The following is a 25,248-nucleotide window of genomic DNA, read 5'->3' as shown; positions in this document are numbered from 1 at the left end:
TGCAAATCCTTTGGCAGGTAAAGCAGCTCTCATATATGCATTTCATTTGTGTATTTAGCGGTTTGTCCCGAGTTCAGCTTTATAGTATTATTCCGGATATAGCAAAAACAGATTTCTATAGCTATGCTGTGCTAGAAAAAAAAAAAGAGAAGTATTTTAAGGAACCAAAAGAATAAACTATTAAGAAACAAGGTTGTTTTCTTGTTTATGAGTCAGCAGACCACTTCCAGCTGCTCTGCTAGGACAGGGTACAGTACTTGGCACTTGGCGCTAAGCTTTTTTCCCTCTAATTGGGTCTCCAAAGTATTTTCTAGCTCACTAGGCACATCTGTGTACACTTGAATTAGCTTAAGTGGCTAAACCGGTAGTTATGAAGTTGAAGATTTGTTAAAAAAAATAACAGAGTGGGCAGAGCTGGATCCTTCCAATGCAGCAGAATCTCCTTTTTTGCACAGAAATATATCAGACAAAACATAATACGATTACAGGTAAGTGGAGAATTATTATAAACGCCAAGTAGGCAAACTTCTGTAGTTTTTGGAGCTTGCAAACCAGATGGGTTGTTAGCACGTCAAATAATTCAGACTAAAAAGGGGATAGGTTTAGGCAAGCCTAAAACATATACAAAACATTAGCTGAAACTTCCCCCATACTTAGGGCATCAAGCTTTTTCAGTCAACCCCATACGATTCAGTTTAGCTGGAGTGTAGTGCAATTGGTGAATACATTTAAAATATGCGTTTATCAGCCGTGCTAATAACATCTTGCAGGAAAGTTTTCACAACCTCTTCCCAATCTTCATCTGCGAGATTAGGAAGGTAAGACATCCATTTCCCCCAAGAGGAGAGGAAACAAAGGAGTGTGAACCTTCTCTAAGGCATTATAAAATGTATTTACCAATTTATTGATATAAGGGTCTGCCATAAGATGTTCCAAAGGAGATGTAGTCAAGTCCACTTCCAGCAATCCAAAATAGGCTTGCACCGTGTGCTGTAGTAGGAGGTACTTGAAAAAGAATTTATTAGACATACCAGCCCCTTCTTATAGAACATCAGAGGAGATAAAATGTTCTTTCTACATACACCTGAGATAAGTAAATAATCCCTTTAGCTTTCCACCAGGAAGTTAAGAGTACATGGATTGAAAACTGGCTACAAGGGCGAGTTCAGAGGTGGTGATAAATGGGGAGTACTCGGAATGATCAGGGTTGGGTAGTGGAGTCCCACAGGGTTCTGTGCTGGGACCAATCCTATTTAATTTGTTCATAAACGACCTGAAGGATGGGGTAAACAGTTCAGTCTCTGTATTTGCGGATGATACCAAGCTAAGCAGGGCAATAACTTCTCCGCAGGATGTGAAAACCTTGCAAGAAGATCTGAACAAATTAATGGGGTGGGCAACTACATGGCAAATGAGGTTCAATGTAGAAAAAATTTAAATAATGCAGGAAACTATTAGATAAGCATCTGAACGACCGCAACATACAGGGATATACAATGTAATGCTGACACATAATCACACACATAGGTTGGACTTGATGGACTTGTGTCTTTTTTCGACCTATGCAAGTATGTAACAGTGTTTGACTTGGAAGAGTAGATATTCAGAGCAAGACACAGATGAGTAATAAAATCGGGAATGACGATTCCCTTCCCGATACAATATTTGTTCAATAAACACCCATGTCTTTTCTATGCCTCTCCTCTTCCTCAGCATTTCCTGACTCATCCCGGATCTCCTGGGGTTTGTGTTTGGTAACTGGTAGCTAGGTGTTGCTGTATTCTTCAGACAAAGGCTTGCTGACTGTGTGCCAAGTTAGTTTGTTAGTATGAAAACTACGTGCATATATGCAATCATTATTTGTTTACACCAATGTGCCTATGCATGTACACAAGGAATGATGTTATCAAACTGCACAGATATGGAAGAGCTTGCTAAGAATGTCTTGTAAGTATTAAGAGCGATAACCAGTTTGATTTCTCTGTCTTTGGCCACTGATCACTAGGTAAGTGGACGTATCTTCTGCATTGTAAAAAGTTCTGAGGTATTAAAAGCTTGGCAGTAGTATATCATGCCATGGCTTGTTCTGTTATTCACGTTCCTTGGATTTTTTGTTTTTTTCCCCTCCAGTGAGGCCATCCACAATTTACAGAAGGAAGTGACTCAGCTCCGTCACCACCTAGAGAACAGCCTGAACCAATCACCAGCCTGGGGGAAGATGAGCAAGCAAGCCATTGTTCAGTGAGTGAATGGTGTTAGGAGTACAAATGTCATCAGTATTAAACCCTTGGCATTTTTATTTATTTCAGGTACTTATACATACCTCCCAACTGTCCCTGATTTCGAGGGACTGTCCCTGATTTGGAGCAATGTCCCTCTGTCCCTCATTTTGGTCTGATCTATATAGGAGGTATATAAAATGCACTTTTTATCTATCAAAAAGTGTTTCCCAGTGCTAAACCTTTCATTTGATTTCTAAATTGCTGCATTTGCAGACTCCAAAAGCCAAAATAAAGGAATAGTAGTGGTAAAAAAACACTTGTGGGTTTAAGCAATCTTATTTTTTTGTACAATTCTCCTTTAAGGGGGTGTGGCAAGGGGTGTGTCCTATGCTCCTATACCTGCATACTTTTGCTGATAGGTGCCCCTCATTCCCATCTCAAAACGTTGGGGGATATGACTTTATATATAGTGCTGGGTCTGCGCTATATATATAACTTTACATTCATTTTAGTCTCTGCCCTCAAAGAGCTTACAATCTGTGTGCCAAAACTCACGTCTGCTAACCAAGCTTGGGTACCATTAATAATTTATAGCACCATAAGCTCAATGTGCATTTGCAACATTTTTCCAAACTGTGTAGCACAACATGTGTTTACTGTGTGTTTTGTTGTGTTATCTGGAAATACCAAGTGTTAATGCACCCTAAGAGGTACCAATGGGAGGGGGGGGGGGGGAATACAGCACTAGGTGCCAGTTAGGCCTTTTTGGACTGAGACGAACTACCAAACTACCATAGAATAACATCCCAACAAGAAAAGAGAGAAAATTATTGACCTTATCAGTCTACCTCTAGAAATGCTCTCCATCAAAAAATGCATTGGAAGGGTCTGCCCAGTCACTCCAGGTGATATGTTGACCAGCTGGCGTGATGGCAACACTCCGCATGAGCAGATCATATGTGGCAGTATCTGACAACCTGCTAAGCACAGAGGGAGAATGTGTGTTTTAACCCGCCCTTAGACACAGCCAAAACCCCATTAACACACTCAAGCCGCTGTGCAACAGACAGAAAACAAGCCGTTCAATACAGCCAAAACCCACCCTGCAACAGTTAAGCAGAATCTAACAATTTCATTCTGTCTCTGCACTTAGCAGATAGTCAGATACTGCCTCCAAAGATCTGCGCATTCGCCGTATTGACGTCACGCCAGCTGATCAACATATCAGCTGGAGTGACTTTGCGTACTGCGCATGCGCAGACCCATTGGAGGCATTTTTTCAACGGAGGGCATTTCTCGATAGAACACTGGGACAGTGTCAGGGCTGGCTTAGCCCTTCCTTCTCTGGGCTGGCTACTCAGCTGTCAGCTAATTGCCAGCTCTCATCTCTCTCCACAGTTACCAGCTGTTCCTGATCATGCTTGTCTGACCTGCCTACTTAAAGCTGTCCAGCTCACTTCACCTCTGCCTTCGCCTTGGTCACATCACAAGAAACCATCTCCTGCGGTTCTGTTTAAAGACTGGCTTGCTGGCATCTCTTCTGGCTCCTTATCCTGCTTGCTGTTGCTCTACTTGGCTCCCTGACTTCTGGCCTGGCTTATTACCCGATCTGGTTATTGAACTCTGGCCTGGCTGACTACCTGATCTGGTTACTGGACTCTGGCTATGCTTTGACTACGCTTTTTCTAATTACCTTTTTATTTAATAAACAAGTATGATTTAATTGTACTTCTGTCTTGGTCTGATTCATGGTTTCTGACAGAAGGTGAAGGTCATGAATTCAGAAGATACAGTCAATCCACTTGCTGGTAATATTTTTTCCAGATTGGATGAGCAAGATCACAGCATGGATCAATTTGTCATGGTGTTACAAACGCTCCTGAGTCGCACGGCTCACCTGGAATCCCCCACGATGGCTGCTCCGGTACAACCTGAGTCGCAGGCCGCCCCTGCTGCTGCGCCAGTCTCTGTGCAGGCACTCGCCTGGAGTATTACCTCTATAAGAGCTATGTCTGGTTCCGCTCCGCTTCCCCAGCGATTTGGGGGTGATCCAGAAGCAAAGTAGGTTTCATGATATCTTTGCTTTCTGAGAGAGCCTTGGCCTGGGCTAACCCTCTATGGGAGACGCAAAAACCTGTTGTCTTGAGTTACCCTCAGTTTGTGGCCTCCTTTAAAAACATATTTGATGTTCCCACACGCTCCACTTCTGCTGCCAAGTGCCTCATGTCCATCAGAGTACCACAACTGTTGCCGACTACGCCATTGAATTCCGTACTCTAGCAGCGGAGGTTGCTTGGAACAATGAGGCCCTCGTTGCTGCTTTTTCTCATGGACTCTCGGATTCCATCAAGGATGAGATAGCAGCCTGAGATATACCCACTGAGCCAGAGAGCTTGATCTCGTTTGCCATCCTCATTGACTCCAGACTCAGAGAAAGACTTTCTCTTAAGGAGCGCTTGCGGAAGCCTCCTGTACGTTTGCCTCCGAGCTTTGTAGTCCCACCCATGCCTCCCTCACCTCCCATGCCTCCTGGTACTGAGTCGGTCAGTGAAGATGAACACATGCACCTGGGCTTCACGCGTCTCTCTGCGGATGAGAAAGCCTTTAGGAGGAGGGAGAGATTGTGCCTTTATTGTGGACAGGCAGGTCACTTTTTGAAGTCTTGTCCTACCAGTCCAGGGAACGCCCGAACCTTGAGGTCCTGTCATGGACAGGCCTTAGGTGGCATTGTTTTGTCCCCAGTTATCCAGAATGATAAGCCCCTGGTTTCGGTCACCCTTTCTTGGGCTGAGTCGTCCATCAAGATACAGGCTCTAATCGACTCTGGAGCTGCAGGCCTGTTCATTGATGCTGCATTTTTTTCGCAGCACTCGATTCCACTTGCCATTGAGGCTCTTGATGGGAGACCTTTACAGCCTGCCCATGTGACTCATGAGACGGTTCCGTTGTCCATGGCCGTAGGGGCTCTTCATCATGAGATAATCCAATTCCAAGTTATTTCATCACCCAGATTTCCTCTGGTTATTGATTATCCTTAATTACAGAGGCACAACCCCTCTTTTGTTTGGCGCCATGCTGAGGTTCTCTCCTGGTCACCACAATGCAGTGAGACATGCTTCCTGAAGGTATCCAAGGTCCTCTGCACCTCTTTACTCCCCTCCCTGCCGGAGTACAGCGATTTTAGCGATGTCTTTGATAAAGGTCAAGCCGGTAGTTTGCCTTCACACTGGTCTTATGATTGCACAATTGACCTTCAACCTGGTGCCATACCTCCTCATGGCCGGGTTTACCCTTTGTCGGTCTTGGAGGATAAGGCCATGGAGCAGTATGTTGCTGACGCACTTTCTCGAGGTTTCATCAACAAATCCTCGTCTCCTGCTGATGCTGGTTTCTTCTTTGTGAAGAAGAAGAGCGGTGAACTGAGACCTTGTATAGATTATAGGGGTCTCAATCATGTCACGATTAAGAATGCCTACCCGATTCCATTGATTACAGAATTATTTGACCGCCTCAAGGGAGCAACAGTTTTCACAAAGCTCGACTTGAGAGGGGCATACAATCTCGTGCGCATTAAGGAGGGCGACGAGTGGAAAACTGCTTTTAATACCAGAACAAGCCATTATGAATACCTCGTAATGCCTTTTGACCTTTGTAACACCCCAGCTGTTTTCCTGGAATTTATTAACGATGTCCTCCGAGATTTGTTGCAGTTATGTGTGCTGGTTTTTCTCAATGATATCCTCATATTTTCCAAGTCCCTGGAGAGCCACCACACAGATATCTGTCGTGTGCTTCAGAAACTGAGAACAATTTCTATTGTAAACTGGAGAAGTGCGAGTTCCATCGTGAACAGGCTACATTCCGGGGCTATGTCATTTCCACTGCTGGTTTTTCGATGGACCCAGAGAAAATTTCGGCAGCCCCACAGTGGCCTCGACCCGTGGGTTTACGTCCTCTGCAGCGCTTCCTCGGTTTTGCCAACTACTATCGGAAGTTTATTTGTAACTTCTCGTCTATGGTTAAGCCCCTGACTGATATGACCAGAAAGGACAGTAACCCACAGAGTTGGTCTCCGGAGTCCATTAAGGCCTTTGAGACTCTCAAGGCTGCCTTTGTTTCTGCTCCTGTGTTGTCACATCCTGATCCTATGTTGCCTTTTATCCTAGAAGTTGATGCTTCTGAGACTGGAGTTGGCGCCCTTCTGTCTCAACGTCCTAAGTCTGAGAGCGCTATGCATCCGCGTGGCTACTTTTCCAAGAAATTGTCACCTGCTGAGTGCAATTATGAGATTGGTGACAGAGAGCTGTTGGCGATCATTTTAGCCCTGAAAGAATTGAGACATCTCCTTGAAGGTACCACTGTGCCTGTTCTTATTCTTACTGACCATAAGAATCTCACATTCTTGTCTGAGGCTAAGCGACTCTCTACCAGAAGGGCGCGATTGGCTCTTTTCTTGTCAAGCTTTAATTACATTGTCTCATTCTTACCCGGTACTAAGAATGTAAGGGCTGATGCCTTTTCATGACAATTTTCCTCCACTTCCAAGTCGGAGTCAGTTCCGGTTCCTATGATTCCTCCTGATCGTATCTTGGCTACGGTTCGCACCAGTCTTACTTCTCCTTTGGGTGCCAAAATTCTTGCTGCTCAGGTCCATGCTCCTCCTGAGAAACCTTGTGACCGCTGCTTTGTCCCAGAGAGTCTCCATACTGCTGTGCTCCAGACTTACCATTCTCTCAAGGCAGCTTGCCATCCTGGGAAGAATCAACTCATTTGGGCAATTTCCCAACAATTCTGGTGGCCTAATCTAAGGGCTGATGTTACTGCCTTCGTAGCTGCCTGTCCCGTGTGTGCTCACAGTAAGACTCCACGACACCTTCCAGTGGGCCTCCTACAACCGATACCCAAAGGGGAGAGAGGCCCTGGACTCACCTGTCAATGGATTTCATTGTGGAGTTGCCCAACTTTTGAGGCAACACTGTTATCCTTATGGTGGTTGACCGGTTCTCAAAGATGTTTCATTGTATTCCACTTAAGAAGTTGCCTACCTCTAAGGAACTGGCTTCCATTTTTGCTCGGGAGATCTTTAGTTTACATGGGCTACCCAAGGTGATTGTCTTGGACAGGGGCAGTCAGTTTGTCTCCCGGTTCTGGCGAGCCTTTTGTGCACAGTTGGGAATCCAGCTTGCGTTCTCTCCTGCGTATCACCCGCAGTCTAATGGGGCTGCAGAGCGAGCCAATCAGTCCTTGGAGCAATTCCTGCGTTGCTATATTTCTTACCACCATAACAACTGGTCAGATCTATTACCATGGGCAGAGTTTGCTCACAACTGTGCCTTGAATTCTGCCTCCCAATTGTCTCCATTTATGGCGAATTATGGTTTCCAACCTTCCATGTTGCCTGACTCGTTTGTTCCGCAGAGCATTCCTGCGTTAGAGGAGCATCTCCGTGGTCTTCGTTCCACTTGGGTACAAGTCCAGGAGGCTTTGCGTCATGCTAATGATAGGTACAGACTCCATGCTGACCGCAGATGTCTGCCTGCGCCTTCCTACCAAGTTGGGGACAGGGTCTGGCTGTCATCTCGCAACCTCCAGCTTCGTGTTCTCTCACTGAAGTTTGCACCTCGGTTTATTGGGCCTTTCCGTATCCTTTGCAGGATTAACCCAGTGGCTTACACATTGGACCTTCCTCCTAGTATGCGCATCTCAAATGTATTTCATGTCTCCTTATTGAAACCGTTGGTCTGTAACTGATTTACCACCTCTGTGCCACGCCCTCACCCTATTCAGGTTGAGAACCATGAGGAGTATGAGGTACAATCCATTGTTGACTCCCGTAGGTTCCGTGGGAGCATACAGTACCTGGTGCATTGGAAGGGGTACGGTCCGGAGGAACGCTCTTGGGTTTCATCCTCGGACGTACATGCCCCTGTCCTCCTCCGCGAGTTCCATAGATGCTTTCCCCTCCAGCCCAGTGGCCCTCCGAGGGAGAGGTCTGTAACTGATTTACCACCTCTGTGCCACGCCCTCACCCTATTCAGGTTGAGAACCATGAGGAGTATGAGGTACAATCCATTGTTGACTCCCGTAGGTTCCGTGGGAGCATACAGTACCTGGTGCATTGGAAGGGGTACGGTCCGGAGGAACGCTCTTGGGTTTCATCCTCGGACGTACATGCCCCTGTCCTCCTCCGCGAGTTCCATAGATGCTTTCCCCTCCAGCCCAGTGGCCCTCCGAGGGAGAGGGGTCATTGAGGAGGGGGTACTGTCAGGGCTGGCTTAGCCCTTCCTTCTCTGGGATGGCTGCTCAGCTGTCGGCTAATTGCCAGCTCTCATCTCTCTCCACAGTTACCAGCTGTTCCTGATCATGCTCACCTGACCTGCCTACTTAAAGCTGTCCAGCTCACTTCTCCTCTGCCTTCGCCTTGGTCACATCACAAGAAACCATCTGTTTAAAGACTGGCTTGCTGGCATCCCTTCTGGCTCCTTATCCTGCTTGCTGTTGCTCTACTTGGATCCCTGACTTCTGGCCTGACTGATTACCCAATCTGGTTATTGAACTCTGGCCAAGTGTGATTTAATTGTACTTCTGTCTCGGTCTTATTCATGGTTTCAGTCAGATAGTCAGTGGCTTTCTGCTCTCCCCTCCAGCGCTTCAGTGAGGTTGTGGAGGAGGCAGATGGGGCTGATGACCAGCTGGGAGGCTGAGCCAGGTGCCGGTCCAGGCATCTGTGTGGATCCCAACAACATGGTTGAGATGATCTTTTCCGAGCCTGGACTGGCTGAGTGACGTCAGCTGACAGCAGACTTTAGCCCATATCTGCTGAAAACGGGTCACAGGAGTGCAGAACAAACTGCACTCCTGTGATCCTTAGAAGTATAGCCAAAAAAGCTTTGGCCATATTTCTCATTTTGAGAAGGTAAAGATACTTAAAGGATGAAAAACAATACGCACTGTTACTAGACTGTACCGGTCTTCTACCCTAAACTACTCTTACAATTTTAACCTTATTTGTTAACTAGGATGAGAGGAGAATATGTTTTAATGATGAAATTAATCCTATTTGTTCTTTGCAGGACACAACACAGTGAGGAAGGTCCTCACTTTTCCCCTCGCTTGGAGACACCAATTTACAGACAGAGGGCACCAGTTAATGACTCAAGGGAAGGCAAGTGTCTCAGTCAGCTTGTAGAGCTGGGTTCTCTTTTAAATCTGTTCAACTTTTTTATAAGATGACCCAGAAAAAAAACCCCACACACACACTCACTAATTAAAGTACAGCCAAAGGTTGTCCAGGCTGGCCAAGAATGCAACCGTATGCTGGAGATCCACCCACTTGCCTGGATTGGCACCTGGCTCAGCCTTTCAGTGAGCCGCTGAAAGCCTGAGCCAGCCAGCTCCCATCCTCTCCACACCTCATTGCTCCAGTGAGCGTGGGGTAGGGGGGGGGCTTATAGCAAAAAGCGATATTTGAACGCTCGGTAAGATTAAAAAAAAAAAGCATTTCCCATGCTTCTCTCTTAAAGCGGATCTGTAATCATAATACATGGCTTGTACCAAAAGTAATGCAAAAAAATTGGGCATATCTTTTTTAAGTTAAAAATATAATGACAATGAAAGAATAGGTCACTTGAGGCACAATCAGCTTGCAAGACATCTGAGGGTACCTAGCTGGCAGCATACCACTTCTTAGCCCTTGTACACACGGTCGGAGAATCTGTCGGAATGAGTCTTATCGGACCGTGTCGTCAGATAATCCGACTGTGTGTGGTATGGATCGGACTGATTCCGTCCAAATCTCCGTCCGACCCAATTTTCCAACATGTTGAAAATATTTCCCGACCAACTGGGCCGGACGGACCTAATCCGATCATGTGTAGAGCATTTTCATCGGACCAAGTGCCACGCATGCTCAGATCAAATTCCTACATCAAAGCTATTGGCTACTAGCCTGAATGTAGTCCCATCGTAACGAAATTACGTCATCACGTTCTGAAAGATCGGATTTTTTGCCAACTTGGCCCGACCATGTGTATGCAACAGTTTCGGACACAATCCGTCGGACTAAATCCGATGGGCAAAATCCGACGGATTTGGTTGGCAAAATCTCCGACCGTGTGTACGTGGGCTTAGGCAATCTTTGCAGTGGTTTTCATGTGTGGTCCTTCCGATACTTTGTAGACGCTATAACTTTTGCGCAAACCAATCAATATACACTTATTGGTATTTTTATTTACCAAAAATATGGAGCAGAATACATATTGCCCTAAATAAATGAAGACAGGATGTATCTTAGAGCATCAAAGTTAAAAAAAAATGTTTTTTTTTTAAATTGTCGATCTTTTTTGTTTATAGCGCAAAAAAATTAAAATAAAAAAAAACTGCAGAGGTGATCAAATACCACCAAAAGAAAGTTCTATTTGTGGCGAAAAAAAAAGAACATACATTTTAATTATCATTTGCATTACTTCAACTGACAATTGCATGGTCGTGTGACGTTGTACCCAATTAAAATGTATGTTTTTTTTTTCGCTATATAGCAAAAAATAGCCTGGTCATGAAGGGGGGGGGGGGGGGTAAATCTTCTGGAGGTGGAGTGGTTAATAAAAAAGTTAACCATAGGATGCATTAAGGTGAAAAAACACAAAGCTTTACAACCCCTTTAAGAATAGGTTCTCACTCACCTGCATGGTGAAACACAGCGTTTTACCATGCAGGCCAGTGCAGCTTTGGCATCATTTTCATGTGCTGTAGCAGTGACTTGTTTTTATCCAGTGTAGAAAAAACACAGGTCATTGCACATAATGTGAACAAGCCCTTAGAAAACCAATTGTAGGCTGCGGTAGGCTACTATCTGGCCAGAGCTCAACGTCTTACCATGCACCTAAACAACTACCTAATAGTATGTGCCACACATGTAGGCTGGCCATACAATTTTCTTTTACAATTTTCATTTAGCTTTACTGAAACCATATAATGATGAATGAGGTCCAACCTAAATCATTTTCAATTTGTATGCAATCAGGCTCTTGCACTACATAGTTGAAGGAAATGTAGTAATGTATGGCCAGTTCATGACATTTGCCTGTGAGGGAAAATCTACACAAATGTAATTTTTATGTTAATTTATGTGATTCACAGAACAACGATGGAGAAACTCTGTGCCACATGACCATGACCCTACACGTCAAGCTACTCAAGAAGGAAAAGGAATCCAAGGGCCATATACAGGTGAGTTATTAGAACTTATGGTAACGCTACCATGCAAGAAACATGGTGGCCACCATTGCCGACACTCTTTTGAATGCTAGTTGCCTGGTTAACCCAATTGCTGAGCCTAGTTTATTTACACTAGGGATGCAACGAGTATGAGTACCGATACTTTTTTTTTTTTAGTACTCGCCTATATGATTTACCGATACCTACCGCAACTGTTTTGTTTTCATTTCAGCTGTCAGCGATGGTACAAAGCAATGAAAAATTATTTACAAATTAAACTTTTGTGCTTTTTCAATGTGAAATGTGTAAATATATGTTAATGTATATGTGTAAAAATATTCACTAACAAAAGCAAACAAAAAAAAGTTTTAATTGTTTATCATTTATAAAATAGACAATAAAAAAAATGGTTACCTTCTCTTGGAACCTTTCTTCTATGAATTGCAAAGCTGCCCAAAGAATTTCCCCCTGACACATACAAGACATAGCACTGATGTAAGGAATTTCTTCAGGTGGCTTTGTAGCAAAGATTCAAAGATTGGTTGCCAGACTAGATAAGTATAGTTAATAATATAAAAAATGGTCCCTGGACTAGGCAAGTATAACCTCTTACACGTCTTTTTTTTAACAGACAGGGTCACAATAAAAATATTTTTTTGCTTCCTTAGGAACACGATACCGGTTTTTAAATCCTGTACCGATTGACGTGACTGAACGTGTCAGTGTGCCACATTGCCAGAGATGCCAAGAACCCGAAAGAAAGAAGCATGGTATGAGCCAGTTAGATACATCTAGATACATGACAGGCATGCAGGGGTAGACGAGTGGCACCAAACAAAGACTTTGCTGCCCACAGAATCACATTAAAATCTGCAATTCTTCTGCTGTGAATTTTAATTTGTTCCACAATTTGCTCCACTTACTTTGAATTTGAATTGCTCCACAATGCCTACAGCTATAGAAACATGTTTTACTTAATGTCCATAACCTGGCCATAGATTCAATTTGTTCCACCTGAATCAGAGTAAAAATGGCTGAGCCTTATGGTAGCTCTGGGCAGAGCTGCATTTGGCATCATCTGCTCTAGGCACATCAGAATGATATGCATCATGTAATTATTTTTAGGAAAATCTAATACTAGAAGATGCTATCGGAGGAAGCATGTTCTCTTTATATTTACAGTTAAAATGCACCTGTATTTGTGGTGCCCAGGAACCCCAGCTGCTGCCTGATTCTGGCTATAACAATGAATGACAAAATATGCTTTATGCGGGTATACGCTGATGCTTGTATTTGCTGGCATACACGTATGGGCGTATTTCCCCAATTGTTTGTAAACTTGGTGTTTCCTCATTTACCCGGCCACCCAGGGAACCTACTTGGGATATTCATTTTGGAAAATCCGGGGACCAGTTAATGTTAATGTTACTTTCCAAAACAAGGCTAGAAAAGCTAAACACAAATAAATCTCCAAGACCAGATGGCTTAACACTTGAGAGTTCTTAAAGAACTCAGTCAAGTTATAGCTAGACCATCCTAATCTTTGGGAACAGCATGCCTACAGAAATTGGGCCAGCTGATTGGGGAAAAGCCAATGTGGTACCAATATTCAAAAAAGGGCAGAGACATTCCTGGAAACTACAGGACAGTCAGCCTAACATCAATAGTAAGTAAATAATTGGAGGGGATAATAAGGGACTATATCCAAGAATTTGCTGAAGAAAACAGTATCATTAGTAGGGATGAGCTTCGTGTTCGAGTTGAACATACGTTCGACTTGAAAATCGGCTGTTGGCACGTTCGACGAATACCGAACGTTATGGGCCGTTCGCGACAAATTCGTGTGGTGCTCACGGCCCACAATGCACTGCGCCATCAATGCGATGCCATCTAGATAGGGGAGGCCTGTGGATGTGGTGTACCTGGATTTTTCAAAAGCATTAGATACAGTTTCCCATAAATTCTTAAACCGAGATCTGTAGTTATGGACCATAGGGTTTGTTCTTGGATAGAAAACTGGTTACAGGGGCGTGTCCAAAGGGTGGTGATAAATAACATGTACTGGTCTGGAGTGCCAAGTAGGGTACCCCAAGGCTCTGTCTTGGGACCAATTCTGATTAATGTATTCATAAATGATATAGAGGATGGGATACATAGCTCAATCTCAGTTTTTGCTGATGACACAAAAATAAGCAGGGCAATAAACTTCACATTAGAATATAAAAATTTTACAGAACGAACTGAATAAAATAACAGGGTGGGCAACTATATGGTAAATGAGGTTTAATGTGGAGAAATGTAAAGTAATGCACATGGGGGGGGGGGGGGAGGGGGGCTAAAAACATAAACACAAACTACTCAATAGGGGAAGAACCTCTGGGTGAATCAAGGATGGAGAAAGATCTGGGGGTCATAGTACAAGACAGAATGAGCAATAGTATGCAATGTCAAACTGCAGCTACCTGAGCTGGCAGAATATTATCATTCATAAAAAGGGGATATACTCCAGAGATAAAACTATAATCCTGCCACTTTATAAAACTCTGGTTAGGCTACATCTGGGAGTATTAAGTCCATTTCTGGTCACCAGTCCTCAGAAGAGATATGCTGGAGAGAGTCCAGAGAAGGGCAACAAAATTAATAAGGGGACTGGAGGACCTTAATTACGAGGAACGACTACAAGCACTAAACGTATTCTCGCTGGAGAAGAGATTCTTGGGAGGGAACTTGATGTGGCACTCTCTTCCACAATTGGTGGTGGCAACAGGGGTGTATGGTTACTTTAAAAAGACTCTTGGACGTGCATGTTAAAGAACACAGCATACAGGGATATGGGAAATAATTATAGACACTGACACACATACACCTACACAGGTTGAACTGGATGGACTATTGTCTTAGCAGATATTACTTATTGTAGGCATTTTGTATAACTGCCCACCCCTCTCTGGCATTGACTAAATGAAATGTTTGCCCATGTCCATGCAAAATTCCTTCATTTGCAAGATGCTTGCATGAGATGCCAATTTACCCCTACAAAACTTCAATGGGAATCAAATCAGGGTTTTCATAGCAACCAATGACATCCTTCCTCTCATTCTCTAACCTGCACTACTTTAAACACTTTAATCCAATTGGTTCTTCTGGGAGCATACCTTTTATATGAGGCTTGTTTAGATTGGACATTAATGGCAACGGAGTACAGAACACTCTTCAACTTTGCATCTATATTCTTCTCTTTTTTAATGATTTTTTAATGATTCCATAATTGTGTTCTCTGCAGTTACCATGAAAACATCAATGGAGGAGGAGGAGAGTGTCCCTCCTACACATCCAGCCTGTCCCTTATGTAAGGGGAAGAATGGATCTGATAATACACCAAGAACTGGTGAGTTAATTTTAGGATGTAGGATTACGAATTTTTCTAGTGATCAGGAAGAGAGTTTATAAGAGACTGTGTCTGTTCCGGAATTGGGATATACACCAAAAAGGATATTTTCTAAATTTCTTTAGGGGCTGAATGGAAGTTGGTGAGCAAAGGTGAGGGGGGGGTCAGGGAGTTTTATTTATAATGTGGGGTAGAGCTATAAGAGGGGGTTGAAAAAAGGTTGGTAAGCCAAGGTGATAGGGGGGAGGAGGATCAGGGAGTTTAATATAAGGAAGAGCAGAGGGGATTATAAAAGAGGGGGCTGAATGAAGGTTGGGTAGCAGAAGTAAGCAGGGAGTATAAAGGACTTATAAAGGGAAAGTACAAAGGTGGGGCTGATTAGAGGTTGGCAAGCAGAGGAGAGCAGGGAGCTATAAGAAGGAACTGAATGGGGGTTGGTGAGCAGGAATAAGGGAGTATAAATTACCTAAATAGGGTAAGTACAACTATAAGTGGGGCTGAGTGGAGGATGACGAGCAGAGGTACATGGGGAAAAGGGAGAATAATAGACTTATAAAGGTTGAGTACTTATGAAAGAGGGGGCTTGTAGGTGGAGTTCAGCGTGTAAGGCAGGAATAATTAACAAAGTCAGGTGTGATTTAAAATTTGTATTGAAGTAATGTAACAACAGTTCACAACAAACCCAGTGGGGAAGCTACCCAACTGGGTGCACTCATGGTTTTCAGCTATGTGAAAGAAGCAGATTCCAGCCAGACTGACAGCGTCCGTTGAGAGGGGAAAGAATGTGGCCTAGGCCTCTCGTGCCCAATCAGGAAGGTGTCCAGAAGACGTGTGACCCTATACTTTCCCTCCTTTTCAGGAACCTTTCTTCAACACAAATACTGTCTTAACAGGCAAGGTGCCTACCTGTCTCTCCTCTATCCACTCACAAATGCGTGCCAAAACTGGGAGCTAGGGCCCTAAATAGGTTCTGCCTGACCCAAAATGGCCGCTAATGCAACATGGGATGGCAGCTCCCTCAGTAACACAGGAAGTCATAGAGGAACCCTGTTCCTCGTGATTTCTTCTCCCACAAAATTGCCACAATGGGAGGGCACCATCTGTCATGAAGAAAGTAGACTGCACCTGCTTACTGGCTGAATGAAGGTTGATGAGCAGAGGTAAGTGGGGAACAGGGAGTATAATAGACTTATAAGCAAAAGTACGAATGTAAAAGGGGGCCGAATGGAGGTAGATGAGCAGAGGTGAGTAGGGAACAGGGAGTATAAATTACTTATAAGGAGAAGTACAGATATAAAGAGGGGATGAATGGCGGTCAGTGACCATGGAGTATAAATGACTAAGCAAGAGTACTATTCTATTGTAAGCGTGGATAAACAGAAGATGGAGTGCTGAGGTGAGCAGAGACCAGGGAGTATAAATCACTGGCCCAAGGGAATACAAATGCAAAAGGAAGTGAATAGAGGATGCTGGGTTAGAGGTGTGCATTAAGGGCTCATATGCACACTGGGCATCAAAAACGTCGCTTTTACAGGCGTTTGATTTTTTTTCAGCCTCTACATGCCCCTCTATGCGGGCCTATGTGTCCAAAACATCACTTGTGCATTCAAGAGAGGAGAATTTAGGTGCAAAAAAAAATGCAGAAGGTGCCAAAAAGGCCTGGAAACACACCTAAATGGTAGACATATTTAGCTATTGAGAGTTCAGTCATTCCATTGCCCAGAATAAATGAATATTCTGGCCAATGGAATAAACCCCCAAATGCTTTGACGCACCTGAACAGGCTGAAACGCATTTGAAAAACGTGGCTTTAGGCACATTTTGTAAGCTGCGTTTTCCTCCCCTGGACACCTTTGCTCCTGCCCAGTGTACATGAGGCCTAAGTGTGGTGAATGAAGCTTTTTGAAAAAGTGATGAAAAATAAGTGTAAAAGGCCAAGTAGACTGTGGGGTTGAAATGTGATTTGTGTTGTGGGGGTCAGTGGAAGTAGCTGGGTGGAGGTCAATGTTCTTTGATGAGGTAAGTGTGAAAAATAATTATTGTAGGCTGCTATGGAGAGGTGTTTGTTGAGGACGGGGTAATTTAGGCTGTTGTACAGAAGTGATGTGAGAGTGAAAGGGTTATCAGGTTAGCCATGATCAGGGCAGAGTTGACCTCTAATGGGGTAATTAATGGAAATTGCCAGGGAGAGGCCAGCTGTGATTGGGGGGCTATATGGAGATGATGGGGGAGATTAAGGCAGGTTGCCGAACAAAGGAGAACTATGTCGTTAGCTAGGCAAAGGTATTCAGAGAAGTCTATGGTGGGGAAAACCAATGGTTACTTACCGATAAACTGTTTCTACAAAACCTTCCAGGACGACAACACGATAGATGAGCAGTTCCTCTCTACAGGAAACACAATCAGTTCACAGCTGTTTAAAGGGCTCACCTTACCCCTTGTCCCTCAGTTGTTGTAAAGTGATTCTCCCAACTGATTCACCATGGGTCTTTAGAACACTTACCACCTATTGTATACTTTCTCCTCCACCCTTAACAGGGCGGGAAGTAGACCTGCCAACCTGGAAGGTTTCGTAGAAACACCGTTATCGGTAAGTAACCATCGGTTTTCTCACCTCACCTTCCAGGGCGGCAACACATGAGAGGATAATAAAGTAATCCATAGGCCTACCTTAGGGTGGGACCACTGGCTGCAAGATTCTCCTGCCAAATGCCAGGTTCTGCAGCACGTTTTAACTCCCCTTCCTTATGACTGATGACGGTATTTTTCGCTGGATCACATGGCTGATCAGCAGGTTTGCTCCACCGATGTCCCTGCATTCTCCGCTTTGGATGCAGGATCTATGTGGAGTGCTTTTAAATATGGAATCAGAAAAACCTGTGAAATTAGTAGATTAGAATGGTTTGACTGTCTCAACCATCTAGCAACTGTGGCCCAACATACCTGTAACACTTCTTAGGACCACTAAAAAATAACTCAAAGACTTGTTTCGTGACACGGGGACACTACTTTGATCAACAAAGGAGATCCGGCTTAAACACTACTCTGTTCAGGAAAATGATTTAAAAAATGACTCCCTGACAAACAGACCTTGCAGGTCCCCTTTGATTTATTATGTACCTAGTGATTGGTAGAGAAGCCACTTAAGGGAAAAAGAAGGGAAGGTTGTTCCCTGGGCTCAGAAGGCTGGACAGGTATGTATCCAAAGCACAAACCCAAGACTTCTTTCATATTTGAATGCTGGCATGTCAGCTGTGAAAGTGCTCTATATTCGAAGCCCCTTATACACCTGTACGCAACTGCTAAGAGGTCAGCCACTGCCACCTGGTTGTTTTTATAACCTCTCCTCTAAGCATGGTTCCACCCCAGGCACCATCGGAGAACCCTATATTAACCTGTGCACTGCTAGTCAGCAGGGCTGATCAACCATTGTGTATTCATTGTGTGTTTGGCTTCCCATTTCCTGCTTGCCGTGTGCTCTACGTTTGTTTCTGTTACCAACCTTGGCGTGTTCTCGACTATTCCTGTCTGCTCTTGACCCTGACCTTTTGGTGTGTCCTTGACTATCCCTGTTTGCCTGTGACCCAGAACCTTTGGCATGCACTCTGTTGTTCTCGTCTGCTAGTTGCCCTGACCTCTGCTTTATTCCTTTACCATCCTTGTTGTTCCAGCCTACTGCTTCGTTCTTCTGTAGTCTACCGTGAGCTGTGAGACCCTGGGGGCCGCAACCTGGAGCCAGACTGCAGCGAAGTCCATCCTCACCACTGGAGGCTCTGGTGAACACCTGCTGGCTCTTAGACTCCGCGCCCTGGGGAATCTATGCTCTAGCTCCCACCGGAATCTGTGTTAGTGATCCAGTAAACCTGCTTCCTAAACCTCCCTGGGTACAATCCACAGCAGTCAGTCCTAGGGTCCACTACCTTAGCGGTGCACTTCCGATTCCTGTGGAGTGCATCTGTCACCTGCTCTCAGGTGACCTGACACCTATCTCAATGCCCAGAAACAACATGGCTGCTATTACGGATTCTGTTGCTAATCTTCCAAGGCAAAAAAGGGAAGTACTTACCATTGTTGTCTTTCCTTTTGCCACAGGGCTTGCTTTTCTCTCCTCAAGGTCACACGAGAAGAGGATAGCGGCCAAAAATCACCCCCTTCCAAGTTGCTGTCCCAACTAGGGAGCTGCCAAGTTAGGCTGTGTTCACTGCACCAGTAGCATGCCCACACACCTCTTCTGTGATCAAAAATTCTTACAAAAAGGAAGGGGGGGGGCAGGGCCATTACCCTCTTTAGGGGTGAGTTGCTCTGAGTCTACCACCTGAGGTGTGGGTTCAGAGGTGCGGAAAGATTGAATGGTTGCCAGCATTTCCTCTTGAACAGATTTAAGAAAATCTTTCATTAATCCTGAGGCCTATTTTGCAGACAGTTTGTTAATTCACCTATAACAAAATGTCTTGGCTTAGACAACCTTTCTCCGCAGTTAATGCACTTTTTACTGGCACTAGTGCTAGCGGATATAGAAGGAGGTTTGTGAAAAACCTCCTGTGCTCCGCTTGGAGAATCTGCAAGAGAAGAGGCAACAACCAACAGTCAACTGTTCCTGCCCCCTGTATCATGGCTGTAGGCCCCCATCCCAAGGGGTGAGAGCATGGGGGTTTACCGGGATTACATCTTAATCCGGTGTCACCTCCCCATAGTAGGTAAACAGCATTGACCCAGCCCCCGACTTGCACTTGCCTGCAGCTACCTGTGCTGTATTTCCATCCCCCTTCTCCATGAGGTGGGCGCAGACAGACTTTTAGCTCCTTGCAGCTAGCCGAGCCCTGGTGGGACAGCAATGCTTCAGCCTCCGCAGCCACCTGGGTCCAGAGTCTCCTCCACGCTTAAAGCCTACTGCTGGGCCTCGCTGGGCTTACTCCACACTCTTCCTGCTGGCAGAAAGTTTCAACCTGAGAATGAGGTTTGGGAGCACGCCAAGTCTTCCCCTTAGTGTCTTACATCATTTGGATTTCAGCAAAATGGCACCCGCTGCACCAGGGAAGTACAGGAGGAGACCCGAGCTTCTAAACGGCATGCAACAGCGGGGGTTTGAATATGCTCGGAACGCCTGCACAAATGCCGTTGTGGGGGGGAGACCTGTGAGAAGCTCTAAGGCAGCAAGTAAGTGCAGCCCTCACCAGCATTCCTACACCTGGCTCACAGGGGTGCCATCCGACTCTTTTTAGTCTTCTGGTCAGAGAAAAAAAAAAAATGTTTCGCTGTGGGAGAAACACAATCAACACTGAGGGACAAGGGGTAAGGTGGGGCCTTTTAAACAGCTGTGAACCAATTGTGTTTCCTGTAGGGAGGAGCCTCTCATCTCTTATATGTTGTCATCCTGGAAGGTGAGAAATATATATTTTTTTAGATCGTGGAATGGTAAGAATTATAAGAAATACATCTGTAGATGCTTATAAAATGATTAGTGTTCATCATAAAGCCCAGCTCCAGACTCTGCTCTAATGCCCCTCTACTAACTTATAGGAAAAAGACACACTGCAAATTGTGAATGGGCCCTAAACCAAAAAGTTGATGCTGAACTGCTTATGACCAGCATTACACTGACACCTACAGGCAAGATTGTGAACTACATTAGGATGTAGGAGACCCAACATCATCCAAAGCCTTTTTATAGTTCTCTTAGAGCAGATTGGGAAGGAATAGATCCTCTGTCTGATTTTTATTGCTGAACTTCCAACACTTGTTATCCCAGTGACAGGGTGTGTAAGGAACAGGAAATGGGAAATCAATTCAAATGAGGATAGAGGAACCCATTCATTTATTTTAGTGATGTTGGGAAGGATTAAAAATTCTAATCCTTCCCAAGTTCTAATCCTTCCCAACATTGCTAAAATAAATAAAATAAAAATCAGACAGAGGATCTATTCCTTCTCAATCTGCTCTAAGAGAACTAGAAAAAGGCTTTGGATGATGTTGGAACTCATGCTTGACATGAGCTGCTTCTTATTTCTTCTTTTGGTGCCTCTGGGATAGTAAGAGAGGTTATCCTCATTAAAGTCACAGGCAGAAATCAAAGCCTGACAGAGGTTGTAACCCTTCTCTGCTCTAAGCAAAGCTAAGAACAATGCTTGTGCTGGCATCTACAAACAAAAACCACCTGGAAAAAAAAAAAAAGGTTGTCCAGTCATGTCAGGGGGTTTGCTGGACTTTTAGCCTTTGGCTTTTTATAACATGTGGTGACAACCCTCTGCCATAGTTCCTGGAGTTTCCCGTTTACTTTAGTCTTGGATGTCCCCATCTACCTTGAGTGGTCACCGCTCCTCCTGCTGCCCTCACCATAGAATAAGATAGAAACCTGTACTAAGGGAAATAACAGATCACAACTGGCCTCTTTTCCAAAATACCAACAACCTGGCTGTCAAGATTTCTGAAATCAGACTCAAGAAAGGTATGCTGCAAGTAATGCGAGGTTGAAGTCAGAATTGCCGATGATATGCTTACTTGTCAGTGACTCGGAGAGAATAAAAAACGTTGGATCAGCAAGCCCGCCAGGCAACTATAATTTTTAGATGTTGGTCTAGCAGTCTGTGTATTTCTCTCAGTACAGGCTAACTTAAAATGGAACTTTAAAGGAAGAAGTAGGTCCAGCTAGATCAGTGATTCTCAACCAGGGTTTCCCCAGAGGTTGTTAGGGGTTCCTTCAGCATTGGGCAATTACTGCCTCTCAGATAAGTTCCCACAGACACCATTGATCTTTTTAGCTATCTGGAAGGAGGTCATTCTTCCAAATGACCACAAGAGTAATGCCGCGTACACACGGGCGGACTGTATGGCCTACTTAGTCCGCCGAAACACATTTCAGCGGACAGTCCGCTCGTGTGTGGGCTTCAGCGGACTTTTTCAGCGTGCAGTACGGCGGACTAAGTATTTCGGAATGTTCGAAATACTGTCCGTCGTACTCGCATTTCGGCGGACAATCCGCCCGTGTGTATGCCAGTCCGCCGTACTTTTGAAATGAGCGGACTTTTCCCGCCCGGAGAAAAGTCCGCTCATCTCGAGCGGGTATGCAGGTAGGCGGGGCCCGCAAAGGAGATGCTGCTGGCCCCGCCGCCTGGTATGGACTTAAAGGGGAACCCCAACGCCGAAAAAAATCGGCGTGGGGGTCCCCCCCAAGTCCACAACAGACCCTTGTCCGAGCACGCTAGCCGGCCGGCCAGGAAAGGGGGGCGAGCGAGCGCCCCCCCTCTTGAGCCGTACCAGGCCGCGTGCCCTCAACATTGGGGGGTGCCTTGGGGAAGGGGGGGCCGCGCGGCCACCCCACCCCAAAGCACCTTGTCCCCATATTGATGAGGACAAGGGCCTCTTCCCGACAACCCTGGCCGTTGGTTGTCGGGGTCTGCGGGCGGGGGGCTTATTGGAATCCGGGAGCCCCCTTTAATAAGGGGGCCCCCGGATACCGGCCCCCCACCCTATGTGAATGAGTATGGGGTACAATGTACCCCTACCCATTCACCTGTAAAATAAAAGTACCAAAAAAAACACAACACACGAGATAAAATACTTTATTGCACAGCTCCGGGGGTCTTCCGTCTTCGGTGGTCTTCTCGCCGGACTCCCCTGCTATCTTCTTGTAGCTCTTTTGCTAGCGGAGGAGTCCGGCTTTCTTCCTCGCCGCCGGCCTCTTCTCCCGACTTCGGGGGTCTTGTCCCCCTCTTCGGTTCTTCTGCCGGGCCACCGCGCCTTCTTGTAGCTCTTTTACAGGCGGTGGCCCGGTCTTCTGTCGCCGCCGCCTTCCGTTCTTCTTCTTCTTTTTCTTCTTCTTCTTCTCCAGGAGATGTTGCCTCGACGATCTCTCCGGCCGGAATGCCAGGGACGCACTGCGCGGCCACTTATATAGGGACAAGGGGCGGTGTCACATGGCTTTATGTCACATGGGTTGGTGTCACATGGTGACCCCGCCCCCTTATGATGTCATAGTCCCCATGTGACATCAACCCATGTGACCAACCCATGTGACATAAAGCCATGTGACACCGCCCCTTGTCCCTATATAAGTGGCCGCGAAGTGCGTCCCTGGCATTCCGGCCGGAGAGATCGTCGAGGCAACATCTCCTGGAGAAGAAGAAGAAGAAGAAGAAGAACGGAAGGAGGCGGCGGCGGCGACAGAAGACCGGGCCACTGCCTGTAAAAGAGCTATAAGAAGGCGCGGTGGCCCGGCAGAAGAACCGAAGAGGGGGACAAGACCCCCGAAGTCGGGAGAAGAGGCCGGCGGCGAGGAATAAAGCCGGACTCCTCCGCTAGCAAAAGAGCTACAAGAAGATAGCGGAGGAGTCCGGCGAGAAGACCCCCGAAGACGGAAGACCCCCGGAGCTGTGCAATAAAGTATTTTATCTCGTGTGTTGTGTTTTTTTTTGGTACTTTTATTTTACAGGTGAATGGGTAGGGGTACATTGTACCCCATACTCATTCACATAGGGTGGGGGGCCGGTATCCGGGGGCCCCCTTATTAAAGGGGGCTCCCGGATTCCGATAAGCCCCCCGCCCGCAGACCCCGACAACCAACGGCCAGGGTTGTCGGGAAGAGGCCCTTGTCCTCATCAACATGGGGACAAGGTGCTTTGGGGTGGGGGGGCTGCGCAGCCCCCCCTTCCCCAAGGCACCCCCCCATGTTGAGGGCACGTGGCCTGGTACGGTTTAGGAGGGGGGGCGCTCGCTCGCCCCCCTTTCCTGGCCGGCCGGGTAGCGTGCTCGGACAAGGGTCTGTTGTGGACTTGGGGGGGGCCCCCACGCCGTTTTTTTTCGGCGTTGGGGTTCCCCTTTAAGTCCATACCAGGCGGCGGGGCCAGCGACGTCTCCTTCGTGGGCCCCGCCTACCTGGAGACGCGCTCGAAATGAGCGGACTTTCCTCCGCGTGTGTGGGCGAGTCCGTTCATTTCAAAAGTAGGGCGGATAGTATGGCGGACTTAGTACGCCGTATTAGTCCGCTCAAAAAGTGGTGTGTGTGGTCAAGTCCGTTCATTCAAAAGTATGACGGACTGTCCGTCGGATTGTCTGACGGACTAAGTTGGCCAGACAGTCCGCCCGTGTGTACGCGGCTTAAGGACTATTCTTCCCACTGACTATCACACTAATGTATCATGAGTTGTAGATTTCAAATTTTTAGAAGGGGTTCCCCGGGGCCAGAGAACTATTTCAAGGGTGTCGAAAAGGTTGAGAGAGGCTGTGCTAGATGATGACTTCATGTTGGCCCTTTTTGCAGGTTTACTTATGGAAAACATGAATATGTTAATTAAAAATCTATTAATGCATGGCCTCATCCTACTCTGTACATGTTCAGTTGCTCTCTATTTTTGGCACGGTGCTTAAAATCAAAGCTAGAGGCCAATCAGCTGACAGCTTTAAGATTTACTGTTACTGAAGGGGGATGTAACAACAGGAATGACAGACTGTGTGGAGGAAATGCAGATAGGGCTAGGTTCACACCTATGCAGGTTGCGGTTGATTTTTTTCCTGTGCTTTTTCTTGCATTTTTTGCATTTTTTTCGCATGCGCTTTTGATGTGTTTTTAAAATATGTTACTGTTGCCAAGGGAAGGTGTCTTGTCATTCAGGAAAACAAACCAAAAAACGCATTTACATGCATTTCTCATGTGTTTCTATTGCATTTCTATTGAAGTCTTTGGAACCAAAATCACAACCTGCTGTAGGCAAAAAAGTCCCTGACCCTTTACAAAAAAATGAACTGGTTGAAAATGTACAGATGTGAACAAGCCATAGAAAATCATGGTAAATGTACTGTAGTGCATTTCTGAAAATCTGAAAATGCATAGGTGTGAACCTAGCCATAGGGAGAAAGAAAAGAAAAAGCAGGAGAGGTGAGAGGACAAACTGCTGCCAGGGAGACACAAAAGAGTTAAACTTACAAGGATAAGTGTTATCTCTCCAACATTTTCTATTTTCTCCATCATGGGAATCCAGTGAACTTCAGCACTGTAAAACTTCTGTCAGCCTTCCTCTCTAACTGAGCCAAGACATAAAAATCAAGGCTGGAAATGTACATATTTTAAATTGCAGAAAGTGAAAAAGTTTTTCAGACCAAGGAGAGGGGGGAGAGTTTCCAATAAGGAAGCAGCTACTCTGGGCTTCAACAAAATGGTGGCCTCCGGCACGAAGAAACAGGATCAATGCTGGAGGCAATTTACAGCACACACTAATTTTGAGAGCATAATTATTAATGAGGAATGTGTTTTTTGTTAAGGAACATGAATTGTTATCAAACTGTTAAGGCTAGGTTCACACTATTGCGATGCGGGAACGCCGCGAATCCGCGGCGTTTTCCCGCATCGCTCACCTCCCGCCGGCAGTTCACACTGCCCTATGCGGACGGCTGGGGGTGTCAATGTTATGTTAATGACACCCCCAGATC

At 45.7% G+C, this 25,248-nt stretch overlaps 1 protein-coding gene across 2 annotated transcripts in view; it reads left to right on the top strand.

Moving 5' to 3' along the window:
* AKNA (AT-hook transcription factor) overlaps positions 1–25,248 on the top strand; it is a 104,943-nt gene that overhangs the window by 66,122 nt on the left and 13,573 nt on the right. For both annotated transcript variants that reach the window (XM_077479039.1, XM_077479040.1), the window contains exons 16-20: positions 2,131–2,241; positions 9,296–9,387; positions 11,361–11,450; positions 12,107–12,208; positions 14,722–14,826. In XM_077479039.1, coding sequence (XP_077335165.1) covers positions 2,131–2,241; positions 9,296–9,387; positions 11,361–11,450; positions 12,107–12,208; positions 14,722–14,826 — 500 coding nt within the window. The remainder of the gene's footprint in view (positions 1–2,130; positions 2,242–9,295; positions 9,388–11,360; positions 11,451–12,106; positions 12,209–14,721; positions 14,827–25,248) is intronic.

This window comes from Lithobates pipiens, unplaced genomic scaffold (assembly GCF_037356315.1).
Source record: "Lithobates pipiens isolate NorthernLeopardFrog02 unplaced genomic scaffold, aLitPip1_a1.2 Scaffold_1, whole genome shotgun sequence".
NCBI classification, from domain to species: Eukaryota; Metazoa; Chordata; class Amphibia; order Anura; family Ranidae; genus Lithobates; species Lithobates pipiens.
The sequence above is the reverse complement of the archived record's forward strand: the minus strand, read 5'-3'. Positions and strand labels throughout refer to the sequence as shown.